At 34.8% G+C, this 21,077-nt stretch overlaps 1 protein-coding gene across 2 annotated transcripts; it reads right to left on the bottom strand.

Moving 5' to 3' along the window:
• Nucleotides 1–1,443: 1,443 nt before the first annotated feature.
• LOC127792514 (serine/threonine-protein kinase TIO) lies at nucleotides 1,444–15,480 on the bottom strand. 2 transcript variants are annotated; one of them, XM_052323028.1, is made up of 23 exons: nucleotides 15,248–15,480; nucleotides 14,694–14,791; nucleotides 14,528–14,602; nucleotides 14,106–14,198; nucleotides 13,895–13,969; nucleotides 13,640–13,732; nucleotides 11,660–11,723; nucleotides 11,446–11,530; nucleotides 9,188–9,260; nucleotides 9,042–9,110; nucleotides 8,859–8,945; nucleotides 8,662–8,764; nucleotides 8,435–8,587; nucleotides 7,927–8,065; nucleotides 7,057–7,228; nucleotides 6,494–6,592; nucleotides 5,868–6,413; nucleotides 4,084–5,241; nucleotides 3,492–3,725; nucleotides 3,081–3,224; nucleotides 2,850–2,930; nucleotides 2,525–2,713; nucleotides 1,444–1,986 (listed from the first exon to the last, which is right to left on the bottom strand). In XM_052323028.1, the coding sequence occupies exons 2-23, from the start codon at nucleotides 14,781–14,783 to the stop codon at nucleotides 1,744–1,746; spliced, it is 4,065 nt and encodes a 1,354-aa protein (XP_052178988.1). In that variant the 5' UTR covers nucleotides 14,784–14,791; nucleotides 15,248–15,480; the 3' UTR covers nucleotides 1,444–1,743. The 2 variants fall into 2 exon arrangements, with proteins under 2 accessions (XP_052178988.1, XP_052178998.1); XM_052323038.1 differs by having other exon boundaries at nucleotides 8,865–8,945.
• Nucleotides 15,481–21,077: the final 5,597 nt, after the last annotated feature.

Here is a 21,077-nt window from a genome sequence, read left to right as displayed (position 1 = left end):
TTTCATACGGACTTTTGATTTTTCTTGAGGTTCCAAACCTTGGTTTGCTTCCATGTTTTTCATTCATTATTCCCAAATTTAGTCTTTCGCATCTTCCAAGTTTTGAAATAATAAAACATCACTAAGTTTGCGAGGCTTCTCGTATTCATAAATTTCAATGTCTAGAAGTAGTATAACTTCTATATTGCTTCCGTTGGGATGATGAAGATAATCAAATTCATTGTTAAAGCATTACTCAATAACAGAGATCGTGAAATAGAAGCCATTTTAGCAGCATATGCAGAGATCAATCAATCAAAGATGGCCAACTAAAATAACAAATGAATCTTTAAAGTGATAGGGGGGGTTTGGGGGAGGGATTGTTTTTCATACGGACTTTTGATTTTTCTTGAGGTTCCAAACCTTGGTTTGCTTCCATGTTTTTCATTCATTATTCTCAAATTTAGTCTTTCGCATCTTCCAAGTTTTGAAATAATAAAACATCACTAAGTTTGCGTGGCTTCTCGTATTCATAAATTTCAATGTCTAGAAGTAGTATAACTTCTATATTGCTTCCGTTGGGATGATGAAGATAATCAAATTCATTGTTAAAGCATTACTTAATAACAGAGATCGTGAAACAGAAGCCATTTTAGCAGCATATGCAGAGATCAATCAATCAAAGATGGCCAACTAAAATAACAAATGAATCTTTAAAGTGATCTTGGTAGAAAGATGAAGAGATTTATAAATGATGGAGGTGAAGAATTTAATTATTTCTCTATTGAATAATTCATTTAAATAGAAAATTAATTTTTTTCAATTTTTAAATTTTATTCTAATTATTAGAAATATACTTTAAATTTTTTTATTTTTCTATTTACATATGCATAACATGAACCCACCCATTTAAATTTTACATGACTTTACATGATAACACTAACTCGTAACATTTAGGACCATATGGTGGAGATAGAAAGCAAGTATGAAGGCAAAGGTGAGAATTGAGTGAGAAAGGGCATTAACTTTGCTTCTAATGTGAAGGCTTGGTTGATATATGAGACATAAAGGACCACTTTGAAAGGACCCTAACCCTTACCAGCCCGCCCACACACCCCATGTTCCGCCCCTAGAAAGGACCACTTTGAAAAGATCTAGAAATTAAAATTCAATTATTAAGGTATCACAAAAATGTCCATAAAAATTATTATATTGTTCTCAAAATTATTCACACTTTATATATTAAAATAAATATATATTGTACCATTATTAATATGATATAGTTTCTTTTTACTTTGTGTTTGTGCTTTTTGTTGATTTTTTTTTCTTTGTGATTGTTCAAGATATATCCTAATATAAACTATAGACACTTTGTTATTTTTTGGTTAATATAATTTTATTTACAGAAATAATAAAATACATATCTAAAATCAAATCTAAATATTGCATCGAATAAGAGGGAAATATATGTATCCTTCCATGATAAACAATTTGAATAAATTGGAATGGAATGCAATCTTCTTCACAACTATTACACTTTGGATTTGGGATGCCAACTTTGATTACATATAATGGTAGAACATCCAGTCTTCTGTTTTGGTACAAAAGAAGTTGCAAGCAGTCATAAATTCTGTTCTTCAAACTACTAAATCTATATACAAAAAGCATTTTAGTTGCATTCAGCTCCACCTTTGGACGAAGTAAACCAAAGAGTACTGATACTGAACGGGATTTGAGGAAGGAACAGGCCCATCTTGTCATCGGCTATTCAGAAGTTTTGCTCACTATGACAGAAGCGTAATTAGCAATCGCTGAATCGGGGGATTGTCGAAGCCTTCCAATCACTGCGAAAAGGTCTGAGGATCGGAGAAATTCTCTGCAAGGTGGATGTGCACACATCTTGGCCAAGGAAAAAAGAGCTATCTTTAAAGGTGATTCATTTATGGCATCCTTCTTGCCAGGGTTCAAAGCCACCACAGAATAATCTCCTACCAACTTCAGTAAAGCCTGAAACAATGAATCTCAAAATCACAATATGACACTTCCCGAGTGTGAAAAAGTTTCAAAGTGTCCTATCACTTCAATACATTGCTTTAGAATACTTACATTAGAAATGCATACTATTAAGTGTACATGAACAAGCAGAATATATTGATTCACGCCACCTATATCTCCAAAATTTCCCCCTTGCTACATCTTACAACATCAATTCTAACCTGTCCCATTAATTCTAGCAGTAGGAGATCTCACCCAAAATACCGATACATAATGCGAGAGCAGACAGAACTCAACAATGGGCAACACAATTATAAAAGAAAGATGCCAATGTTATATAGTTGAGGAAAAAGAACCATTTTCATCTTATGGTACAGATGTTACATAATTTTGGACATTAAAATGTGCTTACAACCGGAAAACATCTTAATAACATTTTAGTAGATTTATATACTTCCAGAAAAAAATGATACACAATAAAACAATCAAATACTAAAAGTTAGCATTGGTAACACATGTAAATGTAATAGATTAAGCACAGTTCTCAAACCTGCATGGCTCCTTTTGAAACAATATCTTCACAAAGCTTGTTGGAATTGCGAACCAGATTACTTAGAGCACCTGCTGCATTTGCTTTAGTTTTGTCCTCCTCAACAGACAGCAGCAAATTTGCAAGCTGAGGAATTGATCTCCTGAGCTCTTCGTACAACAGATCATTGTGATAGGCAGCATTGCCAATCTAGAAACAAATGCAGGCAAGATGCTTGACATCATTAATACCAGAAACACAATGATTATATCATTATGGACTGTCCTTAACTGCACCAACAAATTTATAGTAAAGATTATTAAATGGTACAGGGATAGGATCTTACAGCAAAACAAGCAAATTTCCGGGTACGTTTGTCTGAATCAGCACATCGATCAATAAGGAGACTGATGATTTGATGCTTTGCCTGCAAGTAAAATTGGAGTACAAGAATAGACCAATAATTCCGACCTAAAACTTCCAATAATTTATTCCAGTACGATAACTTCAGTTGCTTAAAAAGAATGCAAAACAAACTATCTAAAATGTTATGGAACAGCTATAATTCTTTACTTACCAATGAACTGTAGAAATATGAACTATGCCGGCACATGTTGCCTATAGCACTGCATGCCTTTGCACGTACATTGGGATCTTCATGGGTAAGAAAGGCCTTCAAGAACTCCAACATATCAGCTCCGTTGATGTATTCATAGAAAACCTGCATACACGTATCAATGCTAATGAAATCAAGACAAGAAACTCAACTTTATTGTGTTGATACCAACTAAGATAAAAGCAAAAGAAGTCTGAGAAACGAGGGCATTGAAATGTTTATGCTCAAGCAGCACTTTTCAAGAGACAAAAGGCCCATTTTATTAAATGGTAAGTTGAATTTGAAGAACATTGTTGTCTCTGTACACAATGTATTATGATGAATTCCAGTTTAATCAGAACCATTCCATTTGAAAAAGCACTAGATATTGACCTTATCCATACGAGCTAGATCTGAGGTTATCATTAGAACATCCATCGTGACCTCTTTTGGGCATGAACCACCAAGCAACTTTCTCACTCTACCTCGATCCAACAAACCTTTGCCCAATAGCTGAACTGCAAGGGGCCGATGCCCGGCCATTTTAGCAAGAAATGCAACGGGCCTCCCAACATCTTTAACTTCCAAGTGGTCCAAACATCGAAGAATAACGGCAGGGACTCCTACCTGTAACCTCAGAACAATTAAAGAAACCATAAAAACTCACAGGCTGTGCAACACTATGAAAATATGATGATGTAGAACATATTTACTTCCATGTAATCAATATTAATCCTAAAATTGGATGTTATAAAAAATTCACTGCAGCTCTGAAAGACAGCCTTATGTAGAATGGTTGGTAAGTTGTGCCTCTTAAGTACGTAATGATCTTCTTAAGGAACTGACAAGCATGCAGTATGCACCACTCAGGAAGGATAATACTCTGTATTAATAAGTACAGCATAAGAAAGCACACGGAAACTTAATTTTCTCCCACCCTGAAAAAGGCAAAAAATTGTAACATAAGGGAACAGGACCATCTGACCTCAAGAAGGATCTGTATGTACTTTGCCATGTGCGTCTCAATTGCCTTTATCATGTCTTTGTCATCCATGCATAATTTCCCACCAGGTGAACCCATGTTAAGGAGGAACCCACTACTCACTGAAGCATTGGCAGATGGCAAGCCTGGTGCAGCCTGTACTGCAACAAAAGGAAATGCTAGCAGATCAATGGCTGCATTAATTATATCTCTGATCCCATCCTTCCCTCCACCAGGTCCACTCCAGCATCTAACAAGATTAAGATGCGCATCAGATATCAATTCAGTGATGAATTTGATGTGTTCACTCCTGATTAAAATGTGACGAAAAGTTGAAACTCCACCAGAAAGACATTGGCATATTGAGGAAATTGTCCACACAACCCCAACAGGTGACAACCCTATCTGATCATTTCTACATTCATTTCCTCCAGACAGAGCATCCGTATGATTCTTAGCCAACAAATCAATCAAAAGCTGAGGGATACCGCTAGCACACAACTGTTGAACAGCTAATGGTCCTCCCCACTTAAGTCTAGACTCCAACAAGCCAACACATCCATCTCTAAGCCCATGCCAGTAAGAAAGCATGTAATTCTGTACATAAGGCTCACCTCCATTTTCACACACAGACATAATCTTGAGACAGTCGCAAAGTGTGGCAGTTCGAGGGATCAAAGGCAGAGCAATCTCTGCTATGGTGGATTCACAGGGAACTCTGTTCTCTAGGGACAGAATAGATGCAAGAGCCAGCATGGCAGACCCACAATGAAGCTGAAAAGAAGTCTTCATCCGATCATCAGAAGAAAAATGATGGGCAAGAACTGAAAGCCGAGAAAGCTGCTTTTTTGAAGATGTTGTAAGCATAAAAAGTGGGGAATTCCTTCCGGAGGTTTTCAAACACTGGGCAACACTAGCAAGCAGAAGACAACAATGCAAAACTAGGACAGCTGGATTAACTATTTTACACTTGGCATTGCCAGGTTCTGTCTGTGGATCCTTATTTGAAGAAGAAAAACAAAAAGATAATACAGCAAAAATCTCTGAAATGATTGTACCATCCCCACCGCCACTCACAACCGTGGTAACGGGTAGAGAGCTTGGTAGACCACAGAGAATATTAGAAACAATCCCACTCTGGAGGCAACACCTCAACATGATCTGAGACAACAAAAAACTGTATTAGCCTTACAAATGAGGTATTTCACAAACTAAGTAGAGAGACTTTGTAATTTATGAACTCCCAAAAACAAATGCAATAGAAAGATGTTGGTCCAGTTCTGGAAAGATGCCTATACATGTTGTCTTTGGTGAACTAAAATGCAAAGAAAATTTCTAAATTATAAACTCTTGCAAATAAATGCAACAATAAACTAGGACCTATAGTAAATAGAATTGGATTATCTACTCAGCAAACAAACAACAAAACTATTACTGACAACCAGATACTAGAGAGGCTACCAACAAATTTGCATCATTTTTGGTGAAGAAAGGAGATAAATTTCATCTACCTTTTCTATAAAAAGCCTTCTACTAAATGAACCTCAGAAGCAATATTGTATTGGTCCCATGGATATAGAACCCAATGCTTCAATGATATTGTATAAACCATTGGACATTCCACAAAAGTGCAAGAATATTGAATTGACAAATGTCTATGCAAGCTGATGAAACATTTAACTGAAAAACACAGACTATAATATTAACCAAATTATTAGTGATGATGTTTATGAGCCGGTGTAAGAAAAAGAGACAAATATCTAGATAATGGAACATGAATAAAACACCTGGACAGCAGCAGATAAGGTGGCCTCGAGACGATGACGAAGACAATAGTAAATAGCAACCTGTATGGCTTTCGATCTAAGGAATGCTTTTGTAACTGCATCAACAATCTTTGCTGATTCTGTACCAACCAATAAACTTTTGTCACAGTCCCTCATGTCAAGTGGGAGTAAAGAATGGCTTCTTAAAGCATTTAGTGGGAATGAGTACGCATTTTCTTTTACTGAAAGAATTTCAAATGCATCTATCAGTGACCAAATAGCCCTACAAGCTTCAGAAGCAGCACGTAACAAATGTGAAGAGCCTGACATAAGAGCGGAGCCCGAAGTTGCTAAGCACAAACATAAAAGGTCAGGTAGACCTGACAATTTAGCATGATCCAAAACTTGTTTAAGAATATTATTTGCGGTAGGTGTAGAAACCACTTCAGTAGCCAAAGTCACTTTAGATGCTTTGAGACCCTGAGCTGCTTGAGATAACATCACTGCAATGCAAGAAGTGGACTCGTATAAAACTCTTCCAGTTGAATCCTCAATGCATCCAACAACCTAGAGATTCAATAACAGAAAAGGTAAAATCAAATTCTAGATAGCCAATGCAGGGAAAATTCCTAAGCAAAGAAAACAACCTGTGAATATAACTGTACAGAAGCAACCCACTGTGCAAGATACGAACTGCCAATAGGGCCTCCAGAACTATCGACTAACTTCTTTATGATTGAGAAGCCCTGTACCAGAAATATTTATCTTATCAGCAGCCATTAAAATGCAACTGCAGCTTGTACCAGGCAACAACATGAAATTTTTCCCTTCATAAATTTAACATACCCAGAAATAAATTACAGTATTGCTTAAAACTAAAAAAGCAAAGTAAGGAAAACTGTTTGATAGGGGAAAACTTTGTACGCCAAATCTTATAATTAGTTCCTCAGAATTTTATTATAAAGTAAACTAGTTGGCAGCAATATCTACACTAATGATTATTATTATTAAACTAGAAAATCTGGACATATGCCTAAAAAATTTATTTGGATGGCAACAAGATAATTGACATTAAATCGTAAAAGAATTATTGGCCATTCTGAAATAATGTTCCAGTTAATCTTTCTGGCAGAATTCTGGAAATAAAACAAGAATGAAATACACAGAGAAACTGACGCCTAAGATTTCTACTCGAAAATCAGCAATATACCTTTGCAATTAAGTCGTTAACGTCAGGAGATTTTAGGTTCAATATGTTAGAAAGGAACCCAAGAAGTTCATGAATTATTTCATCAAGAACTCCAGAAGTACAGATACCACCAGCTGCAATTACGTTCAGAAGGATCCGCAGTGATTGATTTGAACAAAGTATATCTTGATTCCTGAGAAATTATATGAAGCTTTAATCCAGCAGACAACAGCAAAAAATCAACAGCATGCCCAGGACCAAAGAAAATGATCATGTAATAAGATCGGTAAATAATTTTTCACACAACTCATGTAATAAGAAATCCTTACAACACCCATGGCTTGTTCATTGGGTCATTTGGGATGGCCCGGAAACACCTCACTCCATAAAAGATTGAGATTCGAGAGCTAAAATTTGGAGTATGACTGTTGGAGATTATGTAGTATGCAATAAAAGAAAAAGTAAAGAAACTAAGAGAAGAGGGAAAACAACCTAGAGTACCACAAAAAGGTGGGATAGGAAAGCCGAACTTCATGAACTTTTCCACAATGGTCACCAAAATGGACTTATATTGAACTTCCCCTAAAAACTCCACTTTTTTAGCTAGCATTTACCCCATGGATAGTGCCATCATACCCAGGCAGGAGAGATGAACAGAGAAGTCATCAAGTCAAGTTAAAGCTGAAAATTTTAAACAGATATGTAGACAACACCATTACATCGACTTGATCAGACACACCACTAAGAATATGTTTCCAAAGGAATTCGTCTTACTACATTGAGTTGTGCATGAATGGACTAGTATTATCAAATTCAACAATCAATGCCTCTACCAGACTCAAGGTTTACATTTAACTTAACATATTGGTTAAATGCATGCACCTAGTTTACCTGCAGGAATCTTGAGTTTCTTTGCGCCAGTTCTTTAAAGGTAGCAAAATAACAGATAATGCTTTATTGTCTTGACCAATTAGTTTTGCCCCCTTGACTGTACGAGAGTTGTTTTCCAGCCGGTCCAAGGCCTGGTTACCTGAATGAACAAATACAAATAGTGTAACCTACAAACTTATTTAGCAAATGAAAATCAAGGAAACAGAATGTTATAGCAGGAGCTACTAAAAATAGATAAGTGCAGACAAGCATATGGGTTCCAATTCATCACAATCCAAGTCAGACAGGATGCACTGAATGTGGAGAACTGTTCACTTAGCTCGGGACATATCGAGTAAAAGAATTTGAAAATTCAAGTACAAGAGCGAAAATAATTTCTATCATACAAGGCATGGGTGCCCACCATGCAATATATACACTTGAATAAACTACAGAAAGAAAACAGAAAATAAGCAGAAGTGACAGGTTGTTAAACAAAAGTATTTCATCAATTTAGAAGATAAATTACCTGACTGCTCAACATCTGCAGGAACCACAAATCCAGGGAACTCCTCCCTTGGTGAGGAATTCTCCTTCACAGAGTTAGGACTATTTGATTGGGGATCACTCCGAAGGTTGTGAATGCCATTCTTTCTGTTAGCAACAGGAGATTGCTCCATACCTAATGAAATGTGGGTAATAGTAATAAGATTCTCTAAAATCCTATTTGCATGCAAGATTCAGAACAGGCCTTACTTTCAGGACTTGCACCAGCCAATCCAGCTGGCACATAATTGTTTCCTTCAGCTCTCCAAGCTGCATGGCGTCCCCTAGCAACAGCAGTGGTAGTATTAATTTCCTGCCAAAAAAGCCACATACTAAAACATTATAATTGCGTGAATAAAAGAAAAACAATTCTACGAAACCTACTTCACATGGTAATAACAAGTCACTTTTACCCTGGCCTCCAGATCTTCTGGAGTTTCTTTAACAAAAGGATGTTCAAGAAGAGAAGGCCAAGTCAGTCTGTTTTGTGGCTCCTGTACCAATGATTTACATCAATTACTAGAGAGAGAGAGAGGCTAACAGTTGACATCCAATATGTATACAGTTTTACAATTTTAGGCAATGTTTACCTTATTAAGTAAGCCTTTCAGGAAGGTTTTGAAATTAAGACTCATGTTCTCAGGATATTTCACCGGATCCTGGTAAGCAAAAATTATTGTATTTCAGTTTATTCAGTGCTTGATTCAGAATTTTGGTTAACTTTACACTAACTTACCTTAATGATGTGCCGGATGAGAGCATAAACTGAATTTGTATAAAATGGTGGTTGGCCAACAAATAGTTCATACCTGACCATGTCCACATTCAGCAAGGCACACAAAATAAAGAAACAAAAAATAAGCACACAAGGGGGGAAAAAAAACAAGATGCTAATGCATAACAGAAATGGGTAGTGCTGCATTGCTTGACCCACTACATGACTTCATATGATTTGCTAGATATTAGTTTAGTCAGGAGGAACGTGATAATTCCTACTCTTCCCTCTGTTGTTAATTCTAGTTGTAAAGAATAGTTCCATACAAATGCCATGACAAAATTTGTCTTAATGCTTGAGTTTCTTTTTTTTTTTTGGTGTGTGTGTCCTTTGAGAAAAGCAAATCACATATAAAGTATTTCAGTGGCTACTGTAGAAGGGAAACAATGATATCAATGACAAAGTCATACATGAAGATGCAATGACATTAATCAAGACAAAACTGTGGCCTCATACATGGTCTCGGTAGTAGACTAAACACCTGATAGCACAAAATTTACACCATGGACTTAACATGCCTATGATATATTTGCTTAAGAGTATGCAAGTAGTCAACTAATTGTGCACTTGTCAATAATTTCTCACAAATACATCTATGAATGGGTAAATGGACAAAGTCAAAATGAGATAGTGGGATATAATTTATCACTGGTATGGAGCCCACCAGAGGTTATGGTGGTGGAGAGATAGATTAAAGCAGTCCAGAGGAGGTGAAAGAAGAATTTTGATTGAATGAAAGCCAGTTAAAAAGATTAGTGACCCCTTCATAAACCCACCTAGCTATTATGAAGGATGAGGGCCCTCAGAACAGAAACCTGGGAGCAAGATGGTATGTACTCCGGTTGAATCCAGGGAGAGAGATTAGAGACATCATGTGAAATTTGAGAAGCAAGTAGAGAAAGGTTCCAGAATGGCAAAAATTATCTCAATTCTCAACATGAGTAAAACACCTGGTTACCCATAGCCTCGCTCTGTCTCCCAAACTGGTCATAGACTCATAGGTGCCTCCCTCAAGGGAAATCAATTCCGTGACAAATCTCCAGTCTCTTGCCATCAAACCACAAGACCCCCCGTAGCCCCAAGATTCTAATTGTCAGAAGTTACTATAAGTCACTCAGCTAGGGGACAGAGTACTCACTCAGCCAAGCTGACAAGGGGAGTTCTCAAGATCTAGAAGAACCAAGCAAGTGGATCAAGGTCCAAGAGTACTCACTCAGCCAAGCTGCCAAGGGGAGTTCTCAAGATCTAGAAGAACCAAGCAAGTGGATCAAGGCCCAAGTGCATTAAACCCAAGTGGGTGGGGCAAGTACCTACTGCATCTTAACAAGAGGTCTTTGTCTTGCCATGCTCAACAAAACATGAAGAGAAAAGGAAAGTTGCTAAATTCATTAACACTACAGGAATTCATTATGTAAAAGCCCATAGAGATTATATGTGTGTGTGTGTGTGTCTTAGTTGTGAGAAATGAGTGTCAATTGATAACATGATTACCAGAATTAAAAGCAAAAGCAAGGAAAGTATAGAAAACTTCTACAAGAATATAACTTCCATAAAACTTTTTTACTGATAAAGCAACTTATGCTATTTCTTCCAAAATCCTCAATTGTGATCATGCACTTTGCAGCTTATTTGAGTATTGTACCTTCACTGAAGCTCAGCATTCATAAAAACTTAAATAACTGAAAGAAATAAAGTTATCCAAGGATATGGCTTAACATAAAACCACCAGATTATGAAATGGCTTCATGTAGCAGACCAAACAAGGGCTGGCTGAGTTTGAACTACTAGAAAGAAACACCCTAATTCGTATATAAGGCAACATCTAGAGCTTTTTTATTAGATTATTTGAACTGCACTACCAAGAACAACTTGGTTATTTAGTCTACTTAAATTAACAAAAAATTTATATGAATGAGCAAATAATCTGAGGCAAATGAACAGTTATTAGTCCTAAAAGGCTAAACTTCAACTTGAAGAAGTTAACTTAGATTAAAACCCCAACCATTCAAGGGCTATTATATACTTTACTAGTTAATTTTTTTCAGTAATAAATTAAAATCTAACTGAAATGACAGAAAATCCTTAAAATTTCTTTATAATGGAAATTAGTTTATCATTCAAAAAAATAAGTTGGCACTATAATGGGACAACAAATTAGTTAAGTTCTGATAATAGGAAAGTTAGCATTGCAACAAACAAGAACAAGGAAAGGCACATACAAAATGACTCCAAGAGACCATAAATCAACAGTGTGGTTATAAGGTTGTTCTCGCACCAACTCTGGAGCCATGTATAAAGGAGTTCCTGAAATATGTTCATGAATGAAAGCATTAAACAACCAAGAACACAACAGATGCTGTTAGCAAACTTTGGAGGAATTCTGTTTTCCCTTCAGTCGAAAGTTGGTAACTGCCACCAAACACTGAGACTGACCTTTTATGGATCTGAGAACAACAGTATTAGTTGACATAGCACGTGCAAAACCAAAATCACATAGCTGTGCCAAATAAAACAACCAGAAATATTGTGTTAAAGCACTTTGACAAATAGTAATACAAGATTGAATATTGAGAATTAACTTATCATGCTAGTATGAAAATAAAATTCAATATAAGACAAAACCAAACCAAAAAAGACAGCTCATTATTTGTTAATTTTCAAATTATCATATTTCTACATAATTGAGGAACTGCATTAGCTCAGCATCCTTAAACTACAATCTCACTCAACAAGTAATGGTAGGAATGTAATGGAGAACCTTCACGCTACTCTGCTTTGACAAATCAGTTGCCTTGTGCTGTGGAAAAGACCAAAGCAAGGCCAAGCTAAGAGCAACCAAAGGCCCAGAATGAAGCATATACATAAAGAATATCAGTGTTAGTTACTCCAAGCTCTGGCTGCCAAAATGTTTTCCAAACTACTAAGGGCAAAAAGCACATTATTCCTACCATGCTATTATAGTAATTTGTACATCTGAATGATGGGGCAAGGTACTCAGGGAAACAACACTTGTAAAAAATGAATGTAGAATGCTAGGATGATGGTGGAAGGCACTCAGGTATAGAGGATTACCAGTGGTTGAAATACCTCATTCTTGTTAGAAAAGGATTCTGTACTAAAAATTTGAATGAACAGTAAACTGCATTGTTTTTTTTTTTTTTTTTGGCTTGGCAGTACATTACTTTATTAGAGATCACAAAGTTCCATATAAAAGAGAAACCTCCTAGACTACAGAGGCTCAAAAATAAAGCTAGTCGAGTCAAAAAGTCATGATGAAGTTCTAGAAACATAGATTCTTCAACTTTTTGTAAAACATATATTCTTTAATCCTATGTCCCTATATTAAAAAAAAAAAAAAAAAATCAACAGAACGTGCATCACCAACTTAGTTTAAACATTCAATAGGTATGAAGCTTAAGAGCACTCAATCTTAAAAGGGACAGCCAAATCCAAACAGCATTCCAATATGTTTTGGAGCAAAATATCAGATTAGACAAATTGTTTTTGATCAAGGGTCCAACTAAAAGCAACACTGGTAATCATGTCAAAATGAACTGGGTTCACATATTTAACAGTTGGACAACCCTGTTTCAAACGTGTTGGCCATTCTAATGCATTTTTAACACTTGCACACGTAAATTCCAATGTATATGCAGGTCAAATAGGTTTTCCTAGAGGAGGAGGCCTCTTTTCCAAACAAACAATTCTAAGAGCTGATGCAATATTAGAAGAAGTTTAAGAAACGTTGTGCTAGTATGGCATATAACAGTCAAATTGGGTTCAAGACTTCAAATTTTATCTTCAATCATAAAATTGATAGATTCAATGTACAACAAATATTGTCAACATAAGAGTTTCTTGAGCAGGAATTCAAGATAATGCAAAAAAGGATTTTTCTGCTTCCTAATCTACAAGGATTCTGTAATTTCTCTTTCCAAGAAGGTTTCTCAAACTTACAAGTTTGGAACTTTCATCACATATTTCTTGTAGGGAGCTTTCTTGTATTCTTGTAACTGGTTTTGGTGTCTTTGTGTCTTTATAACCACATTTTGTTGATAAGTCCATTCCAGTCACTGGCCTTTGATTTTATCCTCTTTGAAGGATTTTCCAAGTAAACATAGGTGTCCTGAATTTCTTACTACTCCATATTCTTTATTGATTCCTAATATACTTCTGGCTTGTATATGTTTCTTATGGTTTACTTGGGTTATGAAACAGTACGTTCTCAGAAAGTGACGATAACATTAGAATCATTGGTCTATGCCAACACAGGCAACTTAAGTAAGCAAATCAATTCCTTATATAGAGGCTAGGAAACTCTGATAAGCCAATGAGAAAATTAAGCACTTGGACAAAGCCCATGCAAAACAGTGCATTAAAAGAGGAAGAAATGTATTTTTTCAATTAGTCAACCTTTACAACAGAACCAGCACCAATGAGAATATTTTGTGGCTTCATGTCACGGTGTATTATTCGATTGGAGTGTAAATAATGCAATGCCTTCACCTGAAATTTTCAAAAGCAGAATATTATGATCAATGCGGAAGAAAGTTTTAATGCATGAGGATTGCAAACTACAAGCATGGAAGTAAGTATTATTTTTTCACCAAACCAATCATGTTTTAGAAAAAAATGTAAATAGAAACAAGTACTGAGGCGAACAAGTACCAACTGCTTTGCTATAGCTTGAACTTGTGCTTCCGGCAGGCACTTATCATCCTCAAGAATTTCAAACAATTCACCCTGCATATAGATATAAGTCATCATGCATCCAAACAGGATCAACAATCTTTAATCTCTTCTAGCAATAAATGGTCAACTTTAACATCTTATGCCATAGTATGTTTGTGTCTGCCTATGAGAGGGAGAGAGTAATTACTTGAGCAAATTCAGTGACAACACAGAACTCTTGTGGGCTTTCAAAAGAGTCCAGCATTTCAATTATATTTTCGTGCTTCAACTTTCTCAGAATCTGCATATTTCAACAAGAACAATAAATTGGCACCCGAGGTATTAAAAAAAAAAAAAAAACTAATTTGACTAGTTCCAAGATGGCAATGACCGCCATCTTTCCTGTACTAGGACTTCTGTTAGCTGGATCTTCAACATTTCAGATGCAAATGTTTCCTCACCACCAATCATGTAGAAATGCCCGAGCAAGCAAATATTTTTGGAGACAACAAATAACTTCACCAGTAATTTACATGGACATTATATCAATAGCTCTACCTATAAAACAAGTGACATGATAAATCTATAATACATTTCTATGACCTAATTTCACAAACTGGTGTGAGTTACCTCAATTTCCTGTCTCAAATTATGAATGTCCTTCTCGCTTTTACCATGTTTAAGGATAAATTTCATTGCAACTGTCTGAAATAGTTTCAAAACAGAAATCAGACAATTAGAAGCTTCAATCTTCAAATGATAAACTTTGATAGGATAGAAAAAACGCACAGGATACCTGGCCAGTGTACTTCCTCCTTCCCTTGTATACCTTCCCAAAAGAGCCTTCACCTACAAGCTCAATCACATGGTAGTTTTCAACACCCATCTCTGAGTCTGCAGATATTTTTTCCCCTTGAGGTCAATTTCCCAATAAGCAAATTTGAGTAACTTGGACACAATTAATGGACTCTTTCTAGTTGGAATGACCATAAAATATATTCACAAATAACTGTCCCATGAATGAATATCACTTGCGTTTGAATTAAGCTAATTCAACAAGACTCTCTCTCTCTCTCTCTGACCGAGTTCCATGTTTTGTTTTTTACCAACTAAAATTCTCAATTATTGTTCTATGTCCGTATTACAAATAGCGGATGGACACCCCTCCCACGGACACAACATCAAACAAATCACCACAGCAGAATTATTCAAATCATACCCTGAATACTCCGCTAAGATGATTCGACAGCGGACAGCACATAAAACTAACGTATTTCTGCACGATTAACTGTACTGAAATAAAGCACTTACATTTGGAACCATATTGCATACGGAGAGAACAGGACTTACGGGTAAATTTGAAGATCGAAAGTAGAAAACCCTAAAAAGCAAAGCAATTGATAGAGCCCTTGGAAGCCGAGGAGGAATGATCGGCAAACAGATAGATCTGCGTTCGAGACCTTGAGTTGGCAAGTAGAAGCCAACCCTGCTGGATGTGAATCGATTTCAAATGTACAAAGATAGTTTCCAGATGCTGAACATGGAGAGAGAGAGAGAGAGAGAGGTTTGAAACTTTGGGCTTTCGCAATTTTCCCGCTCCCCACTTTTTCATCAATCAAACGTGAAACGTTGTGCTGCCTGCAATTTTGTGCGGTTATCTAAAGTTTTGTCATTTTCAAATTAGATCGGTATAATTCAAATTTAGTAATTTTTTTGTTTCTTTTATTGAGGGCAAAAATCAATAAATATATTTTTATAATTAAATTGCAATAATCGTCTCTAAGATAAAATCTAATTATAAGAATGGCTCGTCAAATTTTTTAAAATTACAACGATGATTTTATATATCAACAAATATGATAAAATAACTATTTATTTTTAATTTTTTCTCTCATTTCTCTCTAACCATAGAAAAATTAAAATACGTGTATGTCGGGTTGGCACCACCACCCGTGGTCGTCTTTGGAGTTTAGTTAGGGTTTTAATGAAATAAAAATAAATAATTTTTATTACCATATAAAAAGAGATAGATAAAAAGAAATAACAGAAAAATAAATAAGATAGATTTAAATGACAAAAACCAATTTATTTTTAGGAAATAAGTCAGGTAATGGTTGGCTTAGAACTTCGTAATTATAATGACTCGACTATGATGTTGACTTTTAAATCAAAGATCATTGAGAGAGTATTTTTTATTATTATTATGTTTTATCATAATGGTAATACTGGACTTACTCACAACTGAATGATAATGTATTGAAATATATCTTATTTTACAAGTTTTCAGTATAATTTACTTATTTAAGTTAACATATTACTTTACTCAAGAGTATTAAAAAATGTCTTATTTAAATTAATTTAATTTATTTTTTTAATTAGAACCTTACTAGTCAAATTTTACAACATTTGGCTTTTTTGTACAAAATTAAATGTTGTATGTGAAAACAATGAAAAATATTTATTTTTTACATATTGAATTGAAATATTCTTTAAGCAATTTTTTTTCCAAATAATATGAAAAATATATTAATAGTTTTGATGTATATATTTATTGCAAAGCTCTATCGGGATATTTTTAATTCTTATAATAGCGTATATTTGTTATATATGAAAAAATACTTTTTAAATTTCACATGCATAAAATGACTTTCCAATAAGTCATAAATATTTTTGTTGTTGTTATGAATACGACAATTAAAATTTACAAAGCAGTAAGCTCGACTAAGATAGAGCCGAGCAACGAACTTGGTATGCAAGTCAAGAAGCAAGTAACAGGCTATTGTTCAGGGGAGAGTTCATCATTATCTGATAAAACTTGTGTCTCTTTTAAGGAAATAGATCAGATGATTTTAATATTTCAAATAAGTGGTTGTTGGACTTGAATAAGCAATATAAAGAGAAAGTGGGAGAGTGAAGTAATTGCTCGGGGAGAAATATTCTCGTGTTGTTCCTTCGGTATAATAATTCAATTATGTTGTTTGATATATAAATTGTAATGGAAAAAAAACTCCTCCTAAGATAATGATGTTTCTCTAGGATAATTGTATGCAATTCAAAATAATTATTTTATTATAATAAATAATGTTCATTTGAGATAACAGTTATTGTCCCAGAGAATAACTTATTTCTCTTGAAGAATGGAACATCCTTTAGGAGAATATGCTACAACAAATTTATAATATAATTAATTTATAATTTTCATATATATAAATAACTCATAACTAAAATATAAATAACCTTCCATAAATATACTCTCGTTAAAATATAAATAGTTTTCTATAAATAAATAGTTTTTACTAAAAAAAATTATACATAATCTACTTGCACTCAGAGAGTAAATACATGGTATTGTTGTAGTATATTAGGGCTGGTTGTTTTTCAAAAATTATATCTAAATGTTCATATTGGAGTTTTACAATGGATGGGCAATTGTTAAAAACTAAAAAGACTATATATATTATATATATATATTTGTCACGATCTTTATAATTATAGTATTGTGCAGATAAATAAAAAATATTATGTTACTAATTAGATACATTAACAAAAATAATAATGATAACTTATAACCGTTAAGTATATATTATACGTAAGGGTGAACATTCGATCGGTTCAGTTGTTGAATCAACTAAGCTGATAAAATTGAATTGATTGAATTTGTGTTAAAAATCAAATCGAACCAACGAAATTGTCAAATCAAATAAACCACAAATTTAAAAGAAAAATGACTAAAAATCAAGAAAACACTAACAAAAATTGAAGGGGAAAGATCAAAGACAATACTATTTTTGACATTTTGGTTGGTATGGTCATTTCAATTTTGTTTAATATAGAAATCCATTCGAATCGAATTAAAATTGTCAAATTTAAAAATCAACTTGAATTAAACTAAATCGACAATTTGGATCAATTTGATTTAATTAAAATATTACTCACCATATAAGCACCCTCGCCTGGATATCCCAACCACCCGGTCTATTCGAACGAAAGCGCTTACATAAAGGAAGGAGAAATAGACATAAAACAAAAACACCCTGACATGCATACATACGAAAAATACAACAGCGGAAGCAAAACAATATACACGCACGTCCACAAGTACCCCGCTGGAACAGCGGTCAAGGAGTATATAAAAATATACAGACACCTATGCCAACAAATAAAAGATACAAGAAATAACCGGGCACAGTAAAAAATGAGAGTCAAAACTCCTAACAAAACATCAGAGAAAACGGGGGTAGCTAACTGTACACCCTACCGACACGACTGACTGCTAGGTGGCGCGGTCCTCGCACTCGACTTTTGCTTTAACCTTACTCGGAATGATGGAAAGCAAGGTGAGTCACAAGACTCAGTAAGTTTATATGAAAATGAAGGCTATAAATGAAACAGAAGAGGAGATCACCTCAAATATAAACCCACATGTACACACAAGCCATGTGACGCAACAACGCAACAGTGCCGCATAATAAAAACACATACTGGTCATTGGGGCCCACATAAGATACCTGGCACCCAAGTCCCATACCAACCTACCGCTGCCCTGAAAGGCAACATAGATCTCCAACAAACCTGTGCGCACTGTCTTGGATCGGTACTCCCGTCACCTGTATCCCTGTTGATACTCCCAATAGTCGAGCCATAGGCTCCCTCGGAACGATACTCCCGTCCGAGAACTAAATACTACCAGTAACCATGCAATGCATATAAAATGCAATGGCATAATGAGCATCAACGTGATACAAGGCGCCCATACATCCAGGCATCAGGCCATACTCCGCCTATATAGTAAGTCACACGCGATGCATATGTCCGTGCTGGATGTAACCTGACCAAGCTAGAATGTCTGTGATCAAGCATAACCAAATCATGATAATCTCAACATGCAGCCCGTACCCATGTGCATACCAAACCATGCAACAAGAATAAAACATAACCAGGCATGCTATAATCACATAACGACAGAGCTAGTCAGCAGTGCTTGGCACCGGTCAGCAGTCCGTGACTAGGAGAGACCATCTGAAGGCCTAAGATAGACCGTACGACAGTCACACCGTCATCGAATAGCTAATCCTTGCCCTCACTGCACAACCGCTCTAGCCAATAAATAACCAAAAATCCAATAATAATACCCGACAGCTAAGAACCTAGCCCCGGGTGAGTACGACATCATTCCTATAGGCTTGGGGGTGGCACAAACACCCGTAGGCAATCAACGAATAAACCATCGAAATCAGTTTAATAAATTAAATTTTAAAACAAATCGTTTAAAATTCCATAATTTATTAACAACCAAAACCAACGAAGGGAGGTCAAATTAATTGACATCGAAAGAATCGACAATGAGGGTATAAAGAACTTACCTTTACGAAGATAGCCTTAGGCTCGATTTGACCAAACGCGGTCAAAGTTATACAAACTGCAATATCCTAATTATTTGACAAAATTAATAAAATTGGCTCTAAACAAAAATTCGACCGTACAGAATATTAATTACTAGCTGCTCTACATACCTGGAAAATTAACTCTGGAATTAAACGTGATTTTATCTGAATTTTTGGCTCCAAATTTCTGAAATTATCCCGCGAGCTGCTGCTTCTTTCTGTAAATTTGTTGGCTGCTGGTTGCTGTAAAAACTTGCTCGAAATTGGGCTTAAATTCGTGCAAAAGGAGCGGCCACGTGGCAGCGCGGGAGGTCACCGCCTCATTCGAAACGACGTCGTTTCAACGACTTTGGGCTAATTAAATCAGCCCAAAAATCCACCCCTCGTGCCCGTCGCGAATTGATCCCTCGCCCACGCCCACACCCGCATGCCTGCGAACCGCCTGAGCCACCCGCACGCCTTTAACCTTATTCTGCAACCATTAAATTTAAAGGGACCTTGGTCCCTTTTACGGAAACCGCACCAACCACCCTCAACTTCCATTATATACACAAACACCCACTATATTAATTATAGTAATGCCTGAAACTTCTAAAAATCACACAATTTAATTTATTTTAATTTTTTTCTAATTCCATAAATTCTTAAAATAATTAATCAATTACCTTAATTTCTTATTTCCTTAAAATCACATAATTTAATTTTATTTAATCACCACAAATTATTTTAATATTTCTTTTAAATCAAATTATCTCAAAATTAAATTAAATTGCTATTTACGGGGCGTTACACACCCGAACAAAAAATTATGAGTGACTCCCATCCTCCTACTATTTGGGGCTTGTTACCCTTTTTGAGTCTAAGCTTTTTGTTTTTATTTTTAAGGCAATGTTACTTATTGTTCTTAAAATAATGGTTAGATTTTAATATATATATATATATACATTATTTTTAGAAAAATGTATTGTTTTTAGTTTTAAAATAATCTTATTAATTAATAAAATATTACAAACTACAATACATTCATCATACACTAATAAAATTATTTTAAGAATTTGGAAATAATGTAGTTTAATCTAAAAATAAATATATATATTTTGTTTATTAAAACTGAATTATTACCCCTACAAGAATAGCTAACACTACCCTTTTTTTTTTAAAAGAACGTTGCAATTAGGTGCAACAGGTTAAATGGGTCAGGCTACGGCCCCAAAGCCTTGGTCTGGCCCAAAGTGGCACTAATCACAATTTTTTTTCTTTTTTTTTCTCATTTTTCTGCCGAGAGTCTTTTATCTAAACATTTATCGCGATTTAATTTCCACTCAATAAGTTATATATATACACAAACATGCATACATATTAAATTACTAAAATACTCCATTAGTTATGAAATATTAATGGTGTTAATTAAATTAAAATTAACTTAAAATGATCCCTAGCATCTATTTAAATTAAATTACAATAATCTATTATGAACGAAATTATCTTGAGAATCATTTTGACATTTTCAAAATATCAAAAAATGTTTCTAAGTTATTTTTATAATTTCAAAAACATTTTGAAACTATTTCATAATATTAAAAAAATATAAAAAAATATAAAAAAATGCAAAGTTATTTCCTATCTCTAATTCAAAATTTTTACAAATTTATTTGAATGCATTATAAAATTTATATTTATTTTTATATTGAATAATTTTATTTATTTATATTTTTTAAAAATACTATTTTTCGTTTTTATTTCGTATTATATCCGTTTTTTGTTCGATTTTCATTTCTTGGAATCACACTTCGAAC

The sequence above is a fragment of the Diospyros lotus genome, chromosome 1, assembly GCF_014633365.1.
Source record: "Diospyros lotus cultivar Yz01 chromosome 1, ASM1463336v1, whole genome shotgun sequence".
Taxonomy (NCBI): Eukaryota; Viridiplantae; Streptophyta; class Magnoliopsida; order Ericales; family Ebenaceae; genus Diospyros; species Diospyros lotus.
This window is presented reverse-complemented; position numbering and strand designations above follow the sequence as displayed.

What these genes read in the sequence shown, in the direction of transcription:
- LOC127792514 (XM_052323028.1), bottom strand. Translation starts at nt 14,783, where the DNA reads ATGGGTGTTGAAAACTACCATGTGATTGAGCTTGTAGGTGAAGGCTCT. An exon ending in TGGTCTCTTGGAGTCATTTT is followed by an intron (nt 9,261 to 11,445) that starts GTATGTGCCTTT and finishes GGACATGGTCAG; the next exon opens with GTATGAACTATTTGTTGGCC. An exon ending in TTAACGACTTAATTGCAAAG is followed by an intron (nt 6,593 to 7,056) that starts GTATATTGCTGA and finishes TTTCTGGTACAG; the next exon opens with GGCTTCTCAATCATAAAGAA.